At 41.9% G+C, this 21527-nt stretch overlaps 3 protein-coding genes across 10 annotated transcripts in view; 1 reads left to right on the top strand and 2 right to left on the bottom strand.

Annotated features, from left to right (window-relative positions):
• The window catches only part of KANSL1L (KAT8 regulatory NSL complex subunit 1 like), a 113352-nt gene extending 95181 nt beyond the window's left edge, over window positions 1–18171 (top strand). For 2 of the 4 annotated variants that reach the window (XM_019491990.2, XM_019491989.2), the window contains 3 exons: window positions 141–253; window positions 1718–1898; window positions 2561–6517. In XM_019491990.2, coding sequence (XP_019347535.1) covers window positions 141–253; window positions 1718–1898; window positions 2561–2809 — 543 coding nt within the window. In that variant the 3' untranslated portion in view covers window positions 2810–6517. Of the gene's footprint in view, window positions 1–140; window positions 254–1717; window positions 1899–2560; window positions 6518–18085 lie in introns of those variants that run through there. The other 2 variants (XR_002091650.2, XM_019491991.2) reach the window with 2 other exon arrangements.
• RPE (ribulose-5-phosphate-3-epimerase) lies at window positions 8844–12728 on the bottom strand. Of its 2 annotated transcripts, none has more exons than XM_006276645.4 (6): window positions 12569–12728; window positions 12382–12461; window positions 10599–10738; window positions 10130–10264; window positions 9870–9956; window positions 8844–9400 (listed from the first exon to the last, which is right to left on the bottom strand). In XM_006276645.4, exons 1-6 carry the CDS (start codon window positions 12688–12690, stop codon window positions 9278–9280), a joined length of 687 nt encoding a protein of 228 aa, XP_006276707.1. In that variant the 5' UTR covers window positions 12691–12728; the 3' UTR covers window positions 8844–9277. The 2 variants fall into 2 exon arrangements, with proteins under 2 accessions (XP_006276707.1, XP_006276708.1); XM_006276646.3 differs by having other exon boundaries at window positions 12580–12664.
• The window catches only part of UNC80 (unc-80 homolog, NALCN channel complex subunit), a 202145-nt gene continuing 194202 nt past the window's right edge, over window positions 13585–21527 (bottom strand). For all 4 annotated transcript variants that reach the window (XM_019491985.2, XM_059727126.1, XM_059727127.1 and 1 more), the window contains 3 exons: window positions 21398–21509; window positions 19311–19519; window positions 13585–18360 (listed from right to left, as the gene is read on the bottom strand). In XM_019491985.2, the coding sequence (XP_019347530.2) occupies window positions 18097–18360; window positions 19311–19519; window positions 21398–21509 (585 nt within the window). In that variant the 3' untranslated portion in view covers window positions 13585–18096. The remainder of the gene's footprint in view (window positions 18361–19310; window positions 19520–21397; window positions 21510–21527) is intronic.

The following is a 21527-nucleotide window of genomic DNA, read 5'->3' as shown; positions in this document are numbered from 1 at the left end:
AGCTGAGATCCACCGTGGCGGGAAAATTCCAATGTGCCGAGGCACTAAAAATCATTGGGTTATGACATGTATAAAAACCATTGTATTCATTTTCAGTGATGTTCATAATCATAGCAACCATTCTGTACTTATAATTGCAGATGGAAGACCTCTCAGATGAAGCTTTTACTTCACGTCACACACAGTATGAAGAGAGAGAGAAAACAAGATGGTCATTGTGGGAGCAGAGCCGCTGGCCTAGAAGGAATAGCAGGCAGGTGTATCCACTTAAATGGAGTATTCTTACAGAATCACTACAATTTTGTTGTTAGTACAAGTTTCAGAAATGCTATCAGCATGATGCAGCTTTGAAAATGAGGACATCCACCCATCAAGTGATTTGTTAGGGACAGCACCATGCATATTTAATATAGAGATAGAAATGGAAACCTCTAGAGTTCTGAAACTTAAAGAACTGGATCATTTGGTCATACAGTGAATAAAATATTAGTTTATTGAATTTATCCTGTGCCACTGTTCCCTGCCACTCTCAGTAATCATGGATGTAGAGAGTGAGACATGACCTCACATTTAATCAGCTGACTTAGCTGAAAAAGTCAGGTGTAATAATGGAAACGAGGCATGCTTCAAATACCAAATTCTGCTAAGTGGCTTGAGCACTCTGAATTTTCAACAGTCACGCGTGTGAAGAAAGTTTAATACTTTGTCTAGTGCAAAAGCCTATAATAATTAAACAATCTTACAAAAACAAAATATATGCTCTTAGGAAAAAACGTGTACCTACAAGCATGCAGCTGTAGTTTTATTTCAGCTTTGCATTAAATTATTCCTAATTAGTCCCTTTGTAATCTTTCACAATGTAAAGCACTCTATAAATGTAAAGGGAATGCTATTACCGTATATTTGTAGGCAGTATTATTTAATGATCAGAAAAAAACTATCTCACAGTATTGAATAAATATACAAAGTTTTTGTTGTATAAAATTTGTATGATTGATTTACCATGTGGGGTCTGGATTTCTTCCCAACATACAACATGTGCTAAAAGATTTTACACCAAGTTCAAGTTTGCTTTCAAGATTAGTTTAAAGTTTCTGTTTGTTTAAATGTTTTTATTCACACACTGCATATTCCCACACATAGGATCAAGGTATCTGCGCTGCAAGCCATCAGGAATCCAAACTCCACTGTTGGTACATGCAGAGAGGGGTTATGGAAATTATCTCAAAGGATCCTAGTTACAAATGAGTAACTTCCATTCTTCCTTTGAATGCCTTCTGCTCTTTTCCATTTTTGGGGTGTGCTGTCAGCTCAGTTTGGACTCTGTGGTTTACAGATGGCAATATGCAGTGGTTCATGTTGAAAAACTTGAATTAGGGGTGCATTACCTTCTGTTACAATCCAAAATTACTTGTATACACTGAGTGGACAGCATGTTTTATAAGCTACAGCCTCTAATAACTGTTGCTTGGATGACTGCATCATGAGCATGAGGGCCCATCACCTTCCACGCATTTAACTCTCATAGATAAAGCTATTTGCTTTGACTTTGTGCAGTTTAGCAAGTGGGCTCCATGTGTTTTCAGGTTCTCTTTACTTTAAAGCACTTAAAAATCTGTTAAAAGATTCCCCACCAAAAAAAATGTGAATTATTTCCTGTTGTTTGAAAGAGCACTAGGTCATAGCGTTCTTATTTTCTCATTTTGCTTTCTACTAGATCTTATAGCAAAAATGCTGATGGACGACATGGACAAGATCCAGTACAGAAAGAAAACCATGGCAACTCCTATGCTTCTCTGCACTATTCTGCTGAAGCTACCCCTGAGCTTATATCAGAAACTTGCAGTTCTGTGTGCTTAGTGCTCCCACAAACTTCAACAGAAAACCAAGAAGCAAAGGTAGGGTGGTTTTTAACAACTGTTTGATCCATTGCCCCCAAATTTTCAATAACTTGGATTGTGTCTAAACTTAAACTGTATTGGCCTGTATCTCTTTTGTAGCCTGCATTTAGTTAGTATTTCTTCAATATACCAGGTGGTTAGTTACTGTTTGCAAATGAAGTCCACAGAATAGGAACAGGCTAATGGGCTAATAGTGCTAATGGGCCAATACAGCTCTAGAGGTGACACACTAGCAGGCTCCCTGTGTGCAGCTTTTCCTCAGGGAACGCCAGCAAGGTTTCCTGATAATACTGATTGTCATGGCAACATGTGTTCTTAATTGTTTAGCATTATGGAAAACAGAATTCCTCTCTACATTCCTCACCCTCTACATAGTGTTGATTTAACTCTGAGAAACATTTTGGGATAAAACTTGTTACAAGATTCTCTACAACACAACTTCATTTTGTATTAAGCCAGGCTTCATTTGAAAGCTGGTACCCAGCACAGCAGTATTCTTCCCCATATCTGGAGAACCCTGCAAGCAGGGTAAAGAATGTCACTCATTTGTTACTTGATAACAGAATCATTCTGCACATAGCTAATCAGCTAGGACTCCACTGAAACTCATCACGGTTTTTTTTCTTTTTCTTTTTTTTCCATTATTTGATTCCTTTCAGTCTGAGCTGTGGGAACTTCGGGTTTTTCCATTAAAGGATGAAGAAGTAGAAACCTTACTATGCCAAGATCAAATAACAAATCAGACCGAAAGTTCAAGTGCAGCTTTCCACAACGATTCTTTCTGTACTTCATGTACTCCCTCCGGTTTGTCAAACAATGGCCATCTACTGCAAAAACAATCTTCAGAAGAGCTGGAAGACTGTGCTAATGTTTGCCTGGGAATCAACAGTATGAGAAAACACAGGTGACAGGGAATAATGTGGTTCACTAAGAAAGCCAGTTAAGGTGGAGAAAAGTGTAAGGTAAAATCTCTTGTTCACACCACAAATAACAGCACAATTCAAATCCTGTATGTCAGAAGCATATAATATATTTTCTTTCTTGCTTTGTAACAGGCAGGAATAATCCCAAAGGCAACACTTTCTTCTTCCTGAACCACAAGAGAAACTAATTATTTCAACTTGGAAGTCTAATATTCCCAGTGTCGGGACTGGGTACATCTAAATTGCTGGCACCATTCACTGCTTTCTTTTGTTATAGTACCACATTCTTTAATATCCATCCACTTTTTTTCCAAATTTTCTTTGGTCTTGAAGGATTAAGGCAACAATTTCAACTGAACACAGAAAAACTACTTGAAAAGACAGTAAGGAGGAAGGGGAACTTAAATATTTTTTCTTCTGTGGGAAATGCCTGCCCTATTTGAAAGGCTCATCTGTAATACTTGGATATTTGAGAACCTAAACCCTTATATTTAACTTGAAATGTATTACTTTCGCAGTTCCTGTCAAAGTTGTGGCAAGTTTCATGCAGAAATCCTCAAACACTAATACAGGAATACATGAGAATATTTCAGTACTTCATTTATCTTTAAAAATGTAGGCAGCTTCCATTTCAGTCCCTTGGAGGAACCTAGTAGGGGGTGAGGAAAGAAGTGAAATATCACTGGTGCCTCCTTTTAAATGTTATTCTGGAGCACCAGGTGTTTGGAGACCTAACTCCTACAACAGCCAGTGTATTCTATAGAACTGTATTAAAGAGAAATACACTTGTTCCAGTTTCCATGCAGTGCCTTACATGCGTGCAAAAGCAGGCTTACTAATCAGAAAAGAAATGATTATTAATCAGGAAAACAACCCCTTCTACTCCCTCCCTCCAGCTTTTTGTGGTGATATATATTGGTTTTTAAATTCCTGGTCAGTTCACTTGTAAAACAAAAACAAGCTGTTTTAACAGATATTCTAGATTACAGTGTTTAAACTCTCTCCACTGTCAATTGATGCTAACACAAGATGAACCACAGAAGAATTGATTACACAGTGGTATCTTTGTAGCAGAACAATAAATTGATACAAGCAGAATGTAGGGCTAAATGCTGTCAAGAAGTTTTTCTGTGTAGAACAGTTGAAGGCAATTATCTAGGTGTCTCTGTTCTTGTGCAAATTTTCCTTAGTTTGTCATATCCAGAACTAAATTGGTACTGGACAGATGACCCAGTTTTAGTGTCAACCTGTTGGTCAAAATAACAGGAAATATACACTGGATATTAGGAAGAAAAGGTTCAGAAATTTCAAGCACTACAACTTATGGTAGATTGTAGTTTATTGCACATTCTGATTTAAAACACACATATATATATATACATTTCTTTTAACACTGGTTTGTCCAGAGCATTAAACTTGAATCTTGCCTCAGTGTCTGATAAAATAATCTTAATGCGAGGTATTTTTAATTAAAAGTTATTTCTATAGAGTATGTGTATATAGACTCAAATCGATGGAAACGTTCAGATTCTCTTTATAAAAAGAGGCAAAGCAGAAAAGTAGCATCGTGCCACATTCAAGGGGCGAGGATTCAGTTTGTTTCTGAATGGCTTTATAGGACTACAAAGTAGTAATAGTACAGTCTTGCTGTTGAATATCTTAGTGCTGCACCAGGACATGATTATTATGTATTGGTTAACAGACTGGCTCTGAGAAATACCTTCCTTCTAGTTTCTGGCTGGGATGGTGTATTTCCATTTTTTTTAATTCTTCCACTCTTGACTGCATCTGGGATGGTGAGCCTGGAAGGATATAATGAAGACCCTGGAGGTTCTTTCCTTCTCCATTTTCCCACTCCTCCATGGTGATGATAGAATTAGCTCACTCATCTCCTGATGGGCACCACAAGCTTTGTAGTTTAACTGGTGTTTCCTGCTCTGATTGCTTGGACAGTGAGGAGCACTCCTAAGATATCAGGCACAGCAAACCGATAAACCATTTAGGGTCTCTGCTTGTAATGTCCTGAAGTAGAGTTGGCTGAGGATTACTGACTTAGAAATGAATTCTGAGCAATTCAGAATCTTGATGGGAAAAGTAGATGTCCCTATAAACGTAAAAAGAATACTTTCAAATGAAGTAAACTTTTGAGGGAATAGGAGTGTTACCTAAGCTTGGCTGACTTAGTGCATTGCAGGGTAGGCCCTGGCAAACTTTACACGTAAGATACAATTAACCTGTTAATCATGCCGTAAATTAAATGGCAGAACAAAATTGGAAACCACCTACAAAAATATTCTACAAGAGATGTATAATATTTTTGTGTGTGGTTTCCATTGCGCCTTAAATTGAACATGTGATAAGGTAGTAACAAACTGGAACCAGTTCCAGATTCCCACGAGGTTCTGGGGTTAGCATGACAAGAGGCAGGATTCTTAGGATCAGCAGTCAGATCCTATGGTGACATTAAATGAACATGTGCCAGGCTGCCTTGCTTTTCAGTAGATCCTTTTGAGATTACTGCTCCATAATATCAATAATGGTGAACAGCAACCTGTAACATGGGGAAATAGGTGCATTGTTCTTGCATAGCTCTTAGTAATTGACTCATTTGACCAGTATTAATATCCTCATCCTATAAGAACATTTGTTGTCTTGCTAGCTTTATCTGCACAAGTGGACATTGATACTAAAGAGAATATAGACAGCCATTCTGTCTTTGTTCAGATACTTTCTCAAAATCCATCCTTGAAAAGGCTGGATCCTGATAAAAATGCTGTGGCAAAGATGAGATCCCCCATTACCATTCAGTGTGGGACTGAGACAGAAAAAATAAGGGACTTGCTTAGTTGAACTCTTTCCCAGTCTGGTGTCTCAACAAGACCATCTGCCCCTTGTTGTTTTCTTTAAAAATTGCTGTGCGCTTGTATAGCACCATGTACAATTGTTAATAAAAAACAAGCTAGTTTAATAGTTGCAGTCTTTCTCAAGAAATGGCCTCCATAGATTTCCCTTCCCCTCTCCGTAGTCTGTTGTTGTGTCACAAGTGCCTTGAAACCACTGGAAGCAACGCAGTGCACTGTAGGAAAGTGCTGAGAGCTTCTCTGCAAACGCAGCTTTTTGTCTCTTAGCTCTTAAGCCATAAAAATAAAGATGTTAGAAAGTAATTTTTCTCTAAATCCTCCTGTTGTGGTACTAAAGTACTAAGCATTATGCAGGCAGGTACTACTGAAGTGTTGACTTGTTTTGTAAATATTTGGGAAACTGTTTCCTTAAAAAAAAAAAAAAAAAAAAAAATTTACTTTTTTAGGAAGGTCCAGCAACTGGTATTTTTGGTGCGTGTGTTCACATTACTTCAGTGTAGGAGGACAGGCAGAGAGAACATTGGGTAACTCTTAAGGAGTAAAAGAAAGAATGCAGTTAGCATTTGTGGGAGTATTGATAATTTCCATGACAACTAACAGTTGCTCCAATCTTGGGTATAAAAAAAAAAGTAAAGTGAGTTTTCAAAATTAAATGGGAAAGAGACCACAACCAGAGAAGTACATGTTGATGCAGGAACACTTGGTCACTATGGACAGAGCAAATACAGTATTTCTCCTGCTTGTTTTTCCCCTCTAAAATGCTACAAACTGGATTTCAAAGGGTTTATGCTGTCAGATTCTTAACAAAGGAATAAAGGCTAGACGGAATTTGGCAGTTTGTTACATGCTTTTCTGCTGGGGGTGTAAAGCTCAGCATGACTTGACTTGCAGTGCCTTTAAGCGAGGTAGCGTGGATTGTTAAATGCTGACAAACTACCTGAAGTTAACTGAGAAAGGATAGTGTAGTGCAAATGAGTTATAACAGGGGTGGATCCAGAAGGGGGTGCAGTGGCCCAGGAGCCTCTGGGGACTTTTAAAATCCCTGAAGTACATAAGAATCCCCTCCTCACTTATCCCTGCTGCTTTCCCCTGGTTGGAGTGGAGGGGGAGGGGGTAGGGACTTCAGAGCTACTCCAGCTGGGCTTTGAAGTGACAGGAGAGGTAGTGGGGAGGGAGGATTCCCCCTGCCTGCTCCCCAGGTGTTGGGGTGGGGTAGGGTAGGGTAGGGGAACTCCCTCCCTCCCCTGGCCCACCTATGCTGCTCCCACTGTCTGTTCCCAGCCCAACCCCAGCACCTGATGCAGCTTGTGGAGAAGGAGCTTCAAAGCTTCTCTGCCTCCAGGACAGCTGGGAAAGCAGAAGCAACAGGAGGGGGAGGTGCCTTGAAGCACAGAAGGGAAATGGGGGGGAGCGGCGGGGGTTGGCTTCTTACATGCTTTAGGGACTTTTTTTAGAAGTCCCCAGAGGCTGGCATGGTGTGGGGGGTGTCCCTACCCATGTGGGGGAAGATGCTGGGAACAAGGGTGCAGTCAGGTCTGAACTATTACTTCTATACTGACAAGCATCTCTGACTTCCTGAAACTTGGCTTTGTGGGAGCTTAGTCTGAATTTTTAAGCCTCAGAGGCTCTTAATTAATTCCTACCTGGATAAGCAGAAATGTAACCAATTCAAGAGCACCCATATTTGCTTGCGGAGGACCTGTTCTAAACACACCTGAGAGTCACTCTGGCTTAATAAGTTGACCCTAGCATTTTGTGCTAATTGACCTTCCTTTCTCAAAAGTGTGCTTTCCTCCCCTCTGGCAAAGTTAAATGACTCTTTACCCAGTGCCTGAACTGGAGCATTAGAGGGCTTGTGTACCACTTAATCTCAAATATTATAAGTATCAGTAATAGTAAAAAACATGGCTTTAGCCTTCTCACATCTAGCACTTATTCACAGAGGCAGTGTAAGTAGAGAAAGAGAAGGAACGAGTTCTTGTGCTTGTTCCTGCTTCTTTTCGTATTACTCTCCAAACACTTCTTACATTGGGATTATTTTGTTTCATGGGTAATGGCAGAATGTTCCAACAGTAGACACCTGCACTGGGTATGGCTGCAGCATAGTATAAATGTACACAAGTTGACTTTGAACTATGCTAAAGTACAGCCTGATATTTCAACTCTGGCAACCTGTTTCAAGCTCTGTATGGGGCTTGATGGTTACTGGCTCATAAACTACTAAACTGTAGTACACCTTCCCTGGGCCTTTGTCACATGCACATTACTGTGTTTTTTTAAAAGGTCTAAGCCAAAGCTACTCCTTTTTAAAGCCCTTTCTTTTCATGCGCAGCTGCTGGTATTCCAGCCTGGCAACAGGTTGCTTGTAACCACAGGAGGACTGCAAGGGACTTGGGAGGGACAGAATACTTGGTAGTAAATATTTGATGGCTTATGTGTAAACGCCCACCTTGAGGAAGAGGCTGCTTCTATTAAAATTACTAAAGCTGGCCACTGTAGACTAAAAGACAGGCTATTCAGCTCATCCTAAGTGCTTTGCTGCTTAAGGACAAACAGGGAAGTTATAGTTTATGCATGTATAAATAAAGCTCAAGCACATCAAACCCCTGTGTGGCAGTACTCATTCAAGTTTCAAGTGGCCTTTGGTTGTTGAGACCCAAAGTCTATGCGACTTTAAAAGAAAAAATAAACTCCTGTGGTCTAAAGTCACTTTAATCCTGGGTGGAGACTCTCCTTCCAATAGCATATGGACTGGTGCCCTGTATGCAGACCTGGCCTACAGGATTAGTGTTTAAGACAGTAACATCTTTAGCCCACAGAACCACTAGCCTATTATCTTTTAGTTTCTAGTGCTATATAACTTAAGGAGTATTAAGATTATTGCTGCTGACCATTTTTACTTGGACATTATCACTCACAGGAGTTACGCCTAAACTTTAAAGTGGTTTTCCACTATAAAAGTGTCTTGTCTGTGTCACAGCAGTGATTGAAGTAAGGTACCAAAGCTTGATTCTGCTTCCTACACTGAGTGGATTAACAGATGTGCCTAAACCACAGCATGCTTATGCCAAGGAAGCTGCAGCTTTGTCACTTTTATGCTTTAGTACATGTACTATTGGCATGCCTCAAATTACAGAATTAAGTCTCTGTACAAATAATGGAATTTACCACACCAGTAAAACTGTGTTTATTTCAAACACTGAAAAAGTTTCATAGGAATGCACAAATTATACAATGAAACGCATGGAGCACCAGGCAGTTTCTTTAATCTTCCAGCACAGCTTGTATGCATTATCCCTCGCATTTCTTTCAAGCAAAAATTGACTGAATTGTTTGTCCAATCAGTTATAGCATATGCTATAAAATTAATCTCCAGGAAATGAAAGTGATAATATTTATACATTGCATTTCCAGCCCTGGCACAGCAGTTGTAACACTTTACTCTGCTGCTTGCTTCATTGCAGTAAAGGAATGATTCCTCAGTTCAGCAGCACCATGTTTCCACAGTTTAGTGTCTCTCTGGCACCTCATCCACAACAGAGATGAATGTTCTCTTGTACATAAGGAAACTTAAACATGGCTTGAGCTGGTCTCATCGGTCCAGGCTGCGCTTCTGAGCAGCTTCCGAACACACATTCCTTAGCAGGTTAATCACAGACCGAGGATCTGTGCTCTTCATGATGGCACTGCCAGACACAATCATATTTGCCCCTGCCTTAAAGAAGATAAACAACCAACTGAATACCACAGAACAGTATTAATGATTTTGAGAACTATAATTTAAAAAATTGAGTTCATCCAGCTTTTATTTAGAAAAGGTAGAGAACTGCAGACAAAGCACTCTAGGGAGACAGAGTATTTTCTCCAAACAGATCTCTACTTGCCTGTTTAACATTCTTGTTTTAGTACTGGATCTGTTTTGAACACATGGCAACAAAGAAACTGCTCTAGTTTGTCTGGTACTAGAAATGACTGGAAAAAAAATTCAGATTATATTTACACTGGGGAGTACAGGGCTGAAAATTAAACCTACAGGGCTACTATACCTGACAAATAGATGGACACAACGAGAGACTCCTAGAAAGGGGCTCTTTCAAGGGAGATCATTTGTGTTTCAAACAAAGAATTTGAGAATAACTGAAATAAATCCCTTTAAAAAAAAAACAAAAAAAAAAAAAACTTACCTCTGCACACTTATGGATGGTGTCAGGCCCAACTCCACCATCCACTTCAATGTCCAAGGAAGGAAACTGTGTTCTCAGCCACTGAACCTAATGAGCAGGATGTTTAAACAAATTAATAAATCATGTGGTAAACTTCCAGGCAGCATCTGAGTGTAAAGCCATTTATAGAATTAGTGTTCACAAAATCTTACCTCATTTCCCCATTACCACCCAGAGTCCAAAAGCTTTTATTCTATTTAATTTGAAGTAATCAAGCATACCTTTGGCATCATATCTTCCATAAACTTCTGCCCCCCAAATCCAGGTTCCACTGTCATCACCAATGCCATATCTATCTGGTTGGCCCATGGTGCTAAATATTCAACTGTAGTCCCTGGTTTGATCGCTAAACCAACCTAAGGAAGGTAGGAAAGACAGACAGATGAAGTGCTTCTGTAGGATAACTGCATACACAGCTGTGCTCACTGCCCTAGTCCTAATAAAAACATATGAGCACCTGCCATTTTAAGAAAATGTGGAACATTTTGTGGGATCAATTAAGGCAAAAACTGGTTTAATCAAATACAACCTGCATTCAGTTCCTATTAGTAGTCCTTATGCATGCAAGAATATTATGGCTGAGACCCCACTGATATTTACTTTGTCTTGCCCATAACCTACACAAAAACTCCAACAACCAGATCTTCAAAGCTAATGAAAAGGCACTTGCTTAAAAACAACATTCCTCACCTTCATTCCATTTTCTCGAACGTCTTTGATTAATGCCCCTGGATTGTCTGTAGCTTCTAGATGAAAGGTGTACTGGTTTGCACCTGCCACAGCCATTGGTTTTACCCACTGCTCTGGTTTGGCAACCATCATGTGCATATCTGAAAGGGATTGAATTGATCAAGAGCATAAAAAGGAAAGACTCAGTGGGCCCAGACACAGTAATGCATGCACCATCTAATTCATAATCCAGCTCAGCATATGTGGAGCAACTGCTGAGGATGCTGTGAATGCAAGCTTATGCAAAAAAATGCACATTTGAAGCACATGCTTCTAGCCCTCAAAACTAGCAAGCACCCCAGCTGTTGATACACAAAGAAATACAGAATACAAATCAAAACAGGTTTTGTGTGGGTTTAATAACTACTTGAGCTTAATCACAACCACTAAATGACACACAGTAACAAGCTGGGCATGTGTCCTAAAGTAAAAGCAATAGCCCACACAATACCTTCTCCTTCCCTCTGATATTAAGTAGAGGTGCAACAATATATCGGTCCAATATCGGATCAGCACCGACATAAAATTGACTGCATCAGAAATCAGCCTAACATGGCAGATAATGTGGCCGATAAATGCCTGTGCGTTTGCGTGGCTGTGGCACAGCACGTGACTGACAAGGAGCAGAGCTGGCAGTGTAGACAGTTGTGTGCAGCTGGTAAATCTGTTGTGGTCAAAGGAGAGGAGGGAGGGAAGAGGTGGGGGGGGGGGGCAGATTAACACCCCCCCACAGTGAGGGAGGGAGTTGGACTGGGGTAGGTACTACCCAGCCAAGGCGGGACACAGGACTGAGCCGTGACTCATTTGCGGGGCATGGGGCAGTAGCTCCTGCTGCTGCATGCACTCTGGGAGGGCACGGGGGTGGTATATGCCCCAGATCTGCACGGGGTGGGACAGGGTGGGCTGCAGCTGTGGGCTAAGGCCTGGTGGCGCTGGGTTCTTGGCTCGTGGGGGCTGTGCTCAGGGCGGGCAGCAGTAGTGGTAGGAGGGAGGCTATGGGGGCTGCAGCCACCCCAAATTTCACCAAAGCCCCTCCCTGTGGCCCACCTCCCAGCACCACTACCACCTGCCCTGAGTGCAACTCCCATGTGCCAGGAGTGCAGCCCCACGCGCTAGGAAGAGCCCAATGCTGCCGGCCCCAGCCCCTGGCTGCTGCCCACCCTGCCCCTGCGCAGATTTGGGTCACATGCCGGCCCCTGTGCCTTCCTGGGGTATGCACAGTGGTGGGAGCCACCCTCCCTGCCGTGCCCTGCAGCTCTTGGATGAGCCATGGCTTGGCCCTGCACTCCACCCTGCCCTGGCTGGGCAGCCCCTGCCTCAGTCCCCCCCCCCCCCCCTCCACGCCCCTTCCACCACACCAGACTTACCACCTGGAGGCAGCTGTATTGGTATCAGATTGGGATTGGCCAATAAATACACCTCCTTAAACATCGGCTATCGGTATTGGCCCCCAAAATCTCTATCCATGCACCCTTAATTTTAAGAAAAGCTAAAAAAGTCACCATATCTCTGTGAATTTTCATTTGGCTGAAAGTACGTGGTGCTGCTCCCGCAGGGGAGGGGTCCTGGGACCGCGCCGGGCCCAGCGGGCTCCCCGCCGGCGCAGGAGCGCGCCTCACCACGGCGCAGCGCGGAGCCCGGCCCTGCCACGACTCGCACGGCGCGGGGGCTGCGGCCGCAAGGGGTCAGGACATGGGCGGCCGGCGGACACGGCGCCGCGGCCGGGCTGGGGACACGCTCTTACCGAAGAAGGGCGTCTGGCCCAGGCGATGGCGCAGGCTCTCCACCACCGGGTGCCCGAACGTGATGTTGGGGACGAAGTGCCTGGAAAGAGCGGCGCGTTAGGGGAGGGCGGGGGGGAGGGGCAGGGCGGGGAGGCGAGGGGACGGGCACCTCGGGGCGGGGGGGGCCCGGGCGCCCGCCGGAGTTACCCGTCCATTACATCCAGGTGCAGGTAGTCGGCCCCGCAGTCCAGCATGCGCGCGCACTCCGCGCCCAGCGCCGCCAGGTCGCTGTTGAGGATGGATGGGCCGACGCGGCACCCCGATGCCATGGCCGCTCCGCTCCCGCCGCACACCCACAGCGCATGCGCGCCCCGCCCGGCACACAGCTAGGGCGCATGCGCCCCCGCCCCGCGCCGCGGCCCTCTAGAGGACGGAGTTCTGCATTGGGCGCTGCCGGGATTCCCCGCCCCACAATACACCGGGGTGGGGGCGGGGCCAGCGCGGCGACCTCGCCCTGACCGGGGGGGGGGGGGGCGGCTCTCTGCCCGAGCCTGACCCCGGCTGCCGAGCCTGGGGGTGTGGCCTGTGTCTGAGCCGTCACCGGCCGGCGAGGTGCCCCCGTGTCTCTGGCAGGATCAGCAAGCAGATGGGGGCCAAGCTGCCCCCCCGCCGCCATGGCAGCGGGGCGACACCTGCGCCAAGGGGCGAAGCTCCTTCAGGCCCAGCGGGGCCCCTCGCGCCGCACGAGGCGACGGGGTCACGGCCTCTGGCCTTGTGGGCGCCGCGCGGCCATGGAGGCGCCAGCGCCAGGTTGCCAACCCTCCCCGCCTGGGCGGGGGTCTGTCCGAACCGGCGTCCGTCTCCCGGTGACTGCTGAAAGCAATCGGGGAGATTTCTATAGGACATTTTACGAAAATCAAGTAACTCAATGAACGCACAATACTCGTACCGAAGTTCGTTTGCTGTTAAAACATACCGGTGTCGCCTGATCTCGTTTCCTGTCCCTTGGCAGCGTCGTGACCGACTGGGTAACGTCCAGCACCGTTAGCGACCGTGTCACGTTGCGGGAAGACATCTCCCCGAGTAGCTTCAGGCAGAGTCCGCGACCCCAGCGAGCGCCCGCTGCCACGGCCTAGAGACGGCTCCTGGGGCGCGGGTCGGTCCGCTCCGGGGGCAGCCCCAGAAGCAGCGAACACGTCTCCTCAAATAAAGCTCCCGCCGTGTTAAATATTCATAGACGTATTTTATTATTTGTGCATATTCAAACATAACATCTTTCATAAACATAATTTAGACATCTCTTTATCTGTACGTTACCCACAGTCTTTGGTCATTTCATATACATCATCATCTTCACAATTAGGTACTTTGGGGAAGGACAGTCGATTTTTCTCCTTTCAGATCTAAAAGAGTCAGGCTTTGCAATTCACCAAGTCCTTTTGAAAGGTCATCTTACTAAAGGGGACTTTCATTCTCCAGTTGCGCACATCATGAGAATGAATTACACATTCATAATGCAGAGGATTTACATTAATTTGACATTTTTATCCAGTCCCATGTATGCAAGTTTGCCTTAAACATACAAAAGCTGATTAATTTCAAAGCAAATCAATTCCCTCTGTTTGGTTTAGCAAGATAGCTTTCCTTTAATTGCAACATACAAGGCCACAACACTTTTTGATATTTCTTCCCAATTTCCAAATGCCTGCTTAATTGCCCTGAGATCATACTTTAATAACATATCCACTTGGTGGTGGATGTGAAAATTGGTGTAACTGGTTTCTTCGCCAATATTTTGTTTCCTGCCTGTTTCCCCAAATATTTCTTTGGCAATGGAAAGCTGAAACACTTTAAAGCTTGAAGTTTGTTCAAATTGCAAAGGGGATGCCCTACTTTGGGCTGGAACTACTCATTTTATGAAGTAAGCTTTCAACTCAATGAGAGTTTCTAGGTTTTAGTGGGTTTTTTGAACTTGGTGGATAAATGACTAAAATTTGTTTCAAGACTACATCTTTTCCCCCTCCCCTCCCGGTACAGTTTTCCTTCAAAACGTAGGCAACAGTATTATTTAAAGTACATCCTGCAACATTCTTATGCACATTTAAAAACATATAAATCCACTGAGACATTCAGCACAGTTAAGGTCACATTAACAGGATACAAGAACATACAAATGGATCACACTGAAAGGTCCCAGTATAAGGATACTCCCTTTGTATAAGGCTGCTTTGGGGGTGGATGATGTTTGGCGAGGCACATATTACAGATAACAGGTTAAATTCTAACAAACTTTGCATCCCAGCGAAGTACGATAATCTCACGTAGCAGGTTGACAGAGCCTTTTAGAAAGGGAGACCTGTATAATGTTGTACAAAAGGATTAAACGCGAATCCTTGTTTTTTAATTACTCTCTATTTGCAGAACATTTATCGGCCTAGGCATAGTTTGTCTTTAATCCTTTGAACAACCACAAGTTAAGACAGGATGCTGAGGCAATAGAACAAAACAAAACACTGACAGACATCTGTATAGCCCAGACATTTGTTGAAGACATGCACTTAAGGCCTCTAACACTAATTAAGCAGCATCATTTTTTTTCACAGCAGAAATATATACCAGTCACTTCATAGAGATACTGAAAAAGCACAGAATCTGCTAAAGTATATATGTATGCACCTTATTAGTACAATATTAAGTGCAAACAAAATGAAAATAAACTACACAAGAACATAGACAGACTGGTTAAGCCTGTCTGGTCAACAGCTTAATAATCTTCTAATAAAATTATAGCCATCATCTGGGCCACCTGAATAATGTAATGTTTAATTCTCTGATAACATCATTTATACACTGCATTGTTTTCTTGGACTTCAAAAGAGGCATTTTTTAGTCCTTGCTATGGCTTACTGAGATGGATTCAGCTTGTAAAAGCAGGAAACCTTAATGAAAACATGTATCACAGATATTGAATTTTGCACAATAAATCACAGTTATTTCCCTATGATTAGAACAGAATATCATGGCAAAGCTTCTACCTCACAATAATGTAAATACTTCCTATTATCAGCTTAACAAGTCACTCTTTAAAAATTCATGGTGGGTGTGGCGCTATATAGATTGTGTTTCAGTCATTTACCAGTTTACCTGCAAGATTTTCTCCCCAGCAGCCAGCTAATCCAGCTGTACCTGAAATCTGAAAGTGAAGCTGCGTACTCTCTCATTTGTATGTCATTAATAATACAAATCCTGCCTTTGAAATTTGATAATGATTGTGATGATGTCCAAGCCAGACAAGTATTCAGTGCACTCTCCTATAGATAGATGGTATGGTCTCTGAGTTCTGAGAGAAGTTGAAAGTAGTAACACATATTTTGGTCAGCAATGAACATAGTCGTCATTCAGAATAACCATGAGAAGCAGATCTATGTGGAATAAGAAGCTGCCATTTTTACATAGCCATTTTGTTGACAATAAACCCATTGTAAGGTTGCCTTTTTACTCTGTACAGTTAAGGTCTAATCCTGCAAAGTGACAAGCGCTTCCTGAGAGGTGCCAAGTGCCTTCAGTTTACACTGATGTCAATAGTGGCAGAGGGGGCTTAAAACTTGTGATCTGGGCCTTAAGTGAACTCAGAAAAAAAAAAAAAAGTTGTTGTCATCAGGTATCTGCTGTGTCTGAATAATATAGAAGGCCAAATTCTGTACTTAGCTGTACATACAGGGCCCTCACAGACCTTGCATATATAGAAAATAAGTAATACTGCAGTACAGAGGTTTCACTGGTCTGAAATAGCAGAAGCCAGTTATACAGATAATTTAAATGAATGAAACGAAAACCTGGAAAGTAATAAAAAAGTAAGGGTACCAATCTATTTTAGAAATATTTTACAGTTATTTAAGAAAATGCATGGGTTTTTTTGTATCGTTCTCTCTCTAACACAAGGGTTTTTTTCCCATAACTTGAGTCTAAATAATGGCTCTTGAAGAGGTAAAAAGATTCAACTTCTTTTTAGAAATTTTCAAAATGATTTTAAATAACTTTACTATGCATAATAATGCCACACTTAGAAGTTCTAATGTCTCATTCTACAAAGATAATTGAAAATGCATTATATGAACACAGGTATCCAGGTTGTAGCTGTATTGGTCTAGCGGAAAAAGCAATCAGGACTCATGGTAGAGATGATATCTTTTATTAGACCAACAAAATTTTTGTAAAATTTCTGCAATTAAAGACAATTTTTTGCAAAAATCTTGTTGATCTAATAAAAAAATACCATCTCTACCATGAGTCCTGATTGCTTATATGAACACGTGCACATAACTGGGCATTGCTTATGATATCTTGGTATGTGTCTCAGTTGTTTTGCAATTTTTCTGTAAAGCCAATGGCTAAATCAATGCTTCAGTATAATTCTGTGATCCTGTAGCACAGGCCATAAAGTACCCATGATTTTAGTCAATTCCCAAAGGGAACACTACGTATGTATAAATGTTATGCAGGTATATCTAACTAAATATACAGAGTCATAAATACTGCATATAGTTATATACATACATAGAGTGGAATCTTTTTAAATACAATCTTTGTGCACATAAAATATATTCTTTCAAGTTCATCTCCTGCAATACATTTTCTGATTTCCAGTGTATTATATCACAATGTGAAAATATGGATTATAAATATTTACTTAAAATATGTGTTTCCAAGTGCATCCAGAATAGATATTTGCATCATTGAAGTCCACACATTCTGTATTTTTTTACAATAAAGACAAATTGCTTAATACATTTAAGCAAAATATATAGTACTACTTATGCCATCTATAGACCAGTCACCCCCTGCCCATCTGTATTTAGCCTCAACCTTGAGGGATTGCTGACAATTTAAATGGACAATTTAAATGGATTTTAAATAAATACAGGGTATATAAATATTCTATATAAATATAGGGTATATAAATACCCTACATAAATAGCCTATATTTGCACACAGCATGTGCATTCTTTCCTACAGAATGTGCTTTATTTCATTTTGCAGAGCGAATATTTGTATAGCCCTAGGGTAATATCTTGCAGAGTGCAATGAAACCAAGGGACAAAAGTAAACACAGCTAAAGCCTACAGTGCTAAAATGTATCTTTCTAATCATTGAATGGTATTTGTCATTGCTATGGGGATTAGATAATATGATCACAAGTTTATTTTATTTAAACAATCTTTAGAACTATATTCATTGTCAGCATTTTGACTGTCGACATTTAGTCATGCCATTCTTTGATTTGTATACTAGAATAACCCTTCCAAAATTACAAAAATAAACTCTGGGGTGCAACATTAAGGTGGCCAACCTGAAAAAATTTGTTCTTTTCTGTCTGGTATTTTGAAATAATCTGTTTTACTGGTGAAGCTGCTGACTGCAGCAGATTTTCAACACATCAGGGTTCTATGAATCAGATATGTGCCTTGGGCCCTGAGAAGCTTTGTTTTAGTATTCTCCTCTGGTCTTTGTAGTCTGCTCTGAACCTAAGTGGATTTATCAAAAAAAAAAAAAAAAAGGTTGGCTCTTATTTTCTAAAACACATTTACTTGCCTATATTAAACAGGCCATTTTGTATTTCCTCTGTCGGTTGTAAAGTGCTCTTTTAAGTAGTAAGAGACAATGTGGAGAAGGTACATTTTCTCCAACAAGACTCTACATTCTTTTTCGTCCCCACTACTGCAGTGCCCCATCATTTAAACATGGGACTCATCCAGGTCAACATCAGTCTCCCCGAGCTCAACATGTGTGTAGGTGAAGTGACTAGAAAGAAGAGGATTCTCCATCCCATTCTCTTCACTGATGTGAAGGACAGTGTCTTCATGCTGCAGCAAGCTGGTAGTCTCTAGACCTGTGAAGTCTTCCGTGTCAGAAAGTTGTGTGGCGCTGTGTGCTGGTCCTGGCCTGGACTCCAAATCCTCCTCTTCGTCTTTTTCCTTCGCTGCAGAAAGTGTCTCAGTCTGGAATCAAAAGAACTTCTAGTCAGGTTTGAACTTACAGGAAGAGAGAAGGAGAATTAAAAAATGGTGCAAAAGAGCACATGCGAAATATTTTCAGACTTGTTTACTTAAAAAAACTAAATTGCTTTTAGTTTCAACATCCAGTTATTTAAATATCATAAACCTAAACTTTAGGGAGTTTTTTTTCCTGCTTCATATATCAGATTTGTAGTGAAAATTACAATGGTCATCCTGGTTACAAGGCAGATAGGACTTAAAGTTCTTTCTCGTTTCCCATTTAATTTTTAAATTATATATTCAAAGTTGGATTTTTCCATTCTTTTTGTTGATGCCCAAGAACATGTACCCCTGAGGGACCAGATATAGAGAGATCTTAAAAAAAAATTTTTATGCCACTAGGCCTCTTCTAACCTCTGGATTACCAATTGTAATCTTTGCACCATAATATACCCCCATCAAGAATTTTTAACACCTAATTTCTTTCAGCAGTGACTGCAGGGTAAACAGGTTGTTGCAAAGCTTGATACTTTTGTTATTACAGTAGCATTTTTATAGAAATCCTTCAATGATGCACAAGTTTACCCTAACCCCAGCCCCACCTCCAAAGAGCAGTAAGGCATTGGTAGAAGGATGTGTACACATATCTGAAGAAACAGGAGGAAGATATAGGATTAATCCAGCCAAGGAAATGCATTAGTGAAATTCTAATGGAAGCTGAAAGAATTAAGACAAATGTCTGGAAGTTGGTCATTTAAACAACCCGTAGTGCAGCTGGTGACCTCAATCGAAAGAAAACAAAATAAATCTGTATCTTTGCTCCCCGGCTATGTCCCTTTATGTCCACCAGTGACATTTTGCATTAGACATTTTTACTATTTTTTTCTTTTCTTCTTTAAAGGACAAGAACATGACCTAGAGACCAAAGTGGGTAAAACCATCCCACAATTTACCTGGCTGGTGGTCTGGTGGAGATCAGCCACAACAATGGCAGGAGAAGAGGTCAGGACAGGTTGATTCACGGCTTCCTGCTTGCTGACTTGGGCAGGGCTGCTTCTGCTGCCAGCCAGCTGCTGGGCTACCACTGGTGTGGTATCTGCTGTGGAGGGTGCTGTTACATCTGTCTGAGCTTCAGTGAAAGTCACTGATCGCTTTTGATCCACTGTAGTGCCAGGTGTGGGAGAACAAACACAAAAATACTCCAACTTAGGAAAAATAAGACTATAACTAACACTTTTTATGTATATATTGTGTCTTTATTTCCAAAGCGATTAAATTGACTTTAGCTTCAGAACTCCTATGTGAGTGAGGTATTATCATCCTCATTCAGATAAGGAAATTGAGAACATATGCTTAAGTGACATACCCTAAGTTTTATAGGGAATCTGTAGCATATCTGGGAATAAAAATCAGGGCTTTTTGACACACTTATACCTTCACTAGAAAACAGGCTAGTGAAAATAGAGAGAATGCTACATGCAGTCACCAAAACTGAAATTTACCCAGTGGGGTTAATACCCCAGCTCTTGCTTTTAATAATGTTTGGGCACATCTATACATTCATTAATACATTTTAGGTGATGCACATTAACTCCAAGACCTCCACTGGGAGGTACAGCAAAATTCCTGTTTTCCAGCATTCTACTGGCCGGCATTCTAACTGGCACCACACCACTGCCACCATCCATCTCCCCACACCACCACCACGTGCAACCCCCGCCCACGCCACCACTGCCACTGCTATCCACCACCCCGTGCCGCCACCACCACATGCAAGCCCTGACCTCCAGCTCTGGTATTTTTAGATAAACCAGCATTTTTACATTACCGGCACCTGGCATTCCCCACTCATGCCAGATAACAGAGATCTTACTGTACTAGAAAAAGGTACATTAGCCTAGTTTAATGCACATTAGCTAAAGAGCACTTTTTTGTGATGCTTTAATGCACATGACAATAGGCTAACAGTGCCCTTTGATAACAATGTAGGGTTTATACATCTCCAACAACATTGTCAAGCCAACATTAGACTGGCTTGCTGAGAACGTGATTTCCACATGGACTTTGAAAACCTCTTGCGGGCTTCATGAGGTGCAGACTACAGCTGCCTGCCCTACTTAGTGGCTTTAGCAGCAGAAAGCATGTAATGGTAGTGTTCTAAAGACTGAACTGGCTCCTCTGTGTTTTCCCCACATGCAGTTTTTAAAGGCCTATCCAATTTAGGTTTGAGGTATATAATAAATTTCCTCTTTTATACATGTTTTACCAAGGTATGTCAGTCACACAGACTAGCAGTCTCCAAACATGCAATTCTGGGTGCCACTGGGCATGTCTACACATGCATTAATGCACAGTGGTTCCTGCGCACTCAGTTTAGCACCTGTAATAACAGGTACTAACTAAATGCGCAGCAACCAGTGCTACTATGGAGAAGCATAGGGATTTCACTGGTTCCTGCGCATTCAGTTTAGCACCTGTAATAACAGGTACTAACTAAATGTGCAGTAACGGCGCTACTACGCAGTAGCACTGGCAAATGCATTTTAGGTGATATTACTGTGCAGTAGACTAATTCCGTTGTGCATTACCATGGGTTTTGCCCACAGTGGTAATGTGCAATAGAATTCATTCCAAGCATCTTGTGTAGATACACACTAACAGAAAATTCATAATAGAGAAGATTTAAATTTTAAATCTTCTACCTTTGGGTGAAAACATAATTCAGTCTCTATGTCCAGCCACATCTTGCCTTTGGAGAAACTACCAATTTTGTGGAAGTAATTTTTCTGATGTGAGTATATGTCCTCCAAAAACTGTACTGAAGCCACGAAATGCATTTCACATAGGCTAATGAAGAACAAGTAGCAGTAACTTTGAAAACCTGGAGTGGACATGATATAGTGAAAGGCTTACACTATATCATTATTATTATCATTATTATTAATCCCCCAAGCCATCCAATGCTTCTGTTATGAAAACTCTACAGAAGACATGCCTAGGTTCATTGCAAACCTAGTTAACACAACCTTAGTTGCCTCACCACTTGGTTTTGTTTTTGGCTGTATGCTTCGACGAGTTGTTGAAAGTCGAGCCCCATGACGGTTACGAGGTTCAGTTTGGGTCTTCTGACGTGACAGAAGAGGCCTTCGGAGCTAAAGAATAGAACGAAG

Source organism: Alligator mississippiensis, chromosome 4 (assembly GCF_030867095.1).
Source record: "Alligator mississippiensis isolate rAllMis1 chromosome 4, rAllMis1, whole genome shotgun sequence".
Taxonomy (NCBI): domain Eukaryota; kingdom Metazoa; phylum Chordata; order Crocodylia; family Alligatoridae; genus Alligator; species Alligator mississippiensis.
Note: the sequence above shows the minus strand (reverse complement) of the source record. Positions and strands in the feature narration are given on the sequence as shown.

Bases quoted from the DNA above. Each gene is read 5' to 3' on its own strand.
- RPE (XM_006276645.4), bottom strand. From the start codon at position 12,690: ATGGCATCGGGGTGCCGCGTCGGCCCATCCATCCTCAACAGCGACCTG. The intron at 9,957-10,129 runs GTATGCTTGATT...CCTGCTCATTAG, and splicing joins TGGAAGATATGATGCCAAAG to GTTCAGTGGCTGAGAACACA. The intron at 9,401-9,869 runs GTAAGTTTTTTT...ATCTTCTTTAAG, and splicing joins CCATCCATAAGTGTGCAGAG to GCAGGGGCAAATATGATTGT.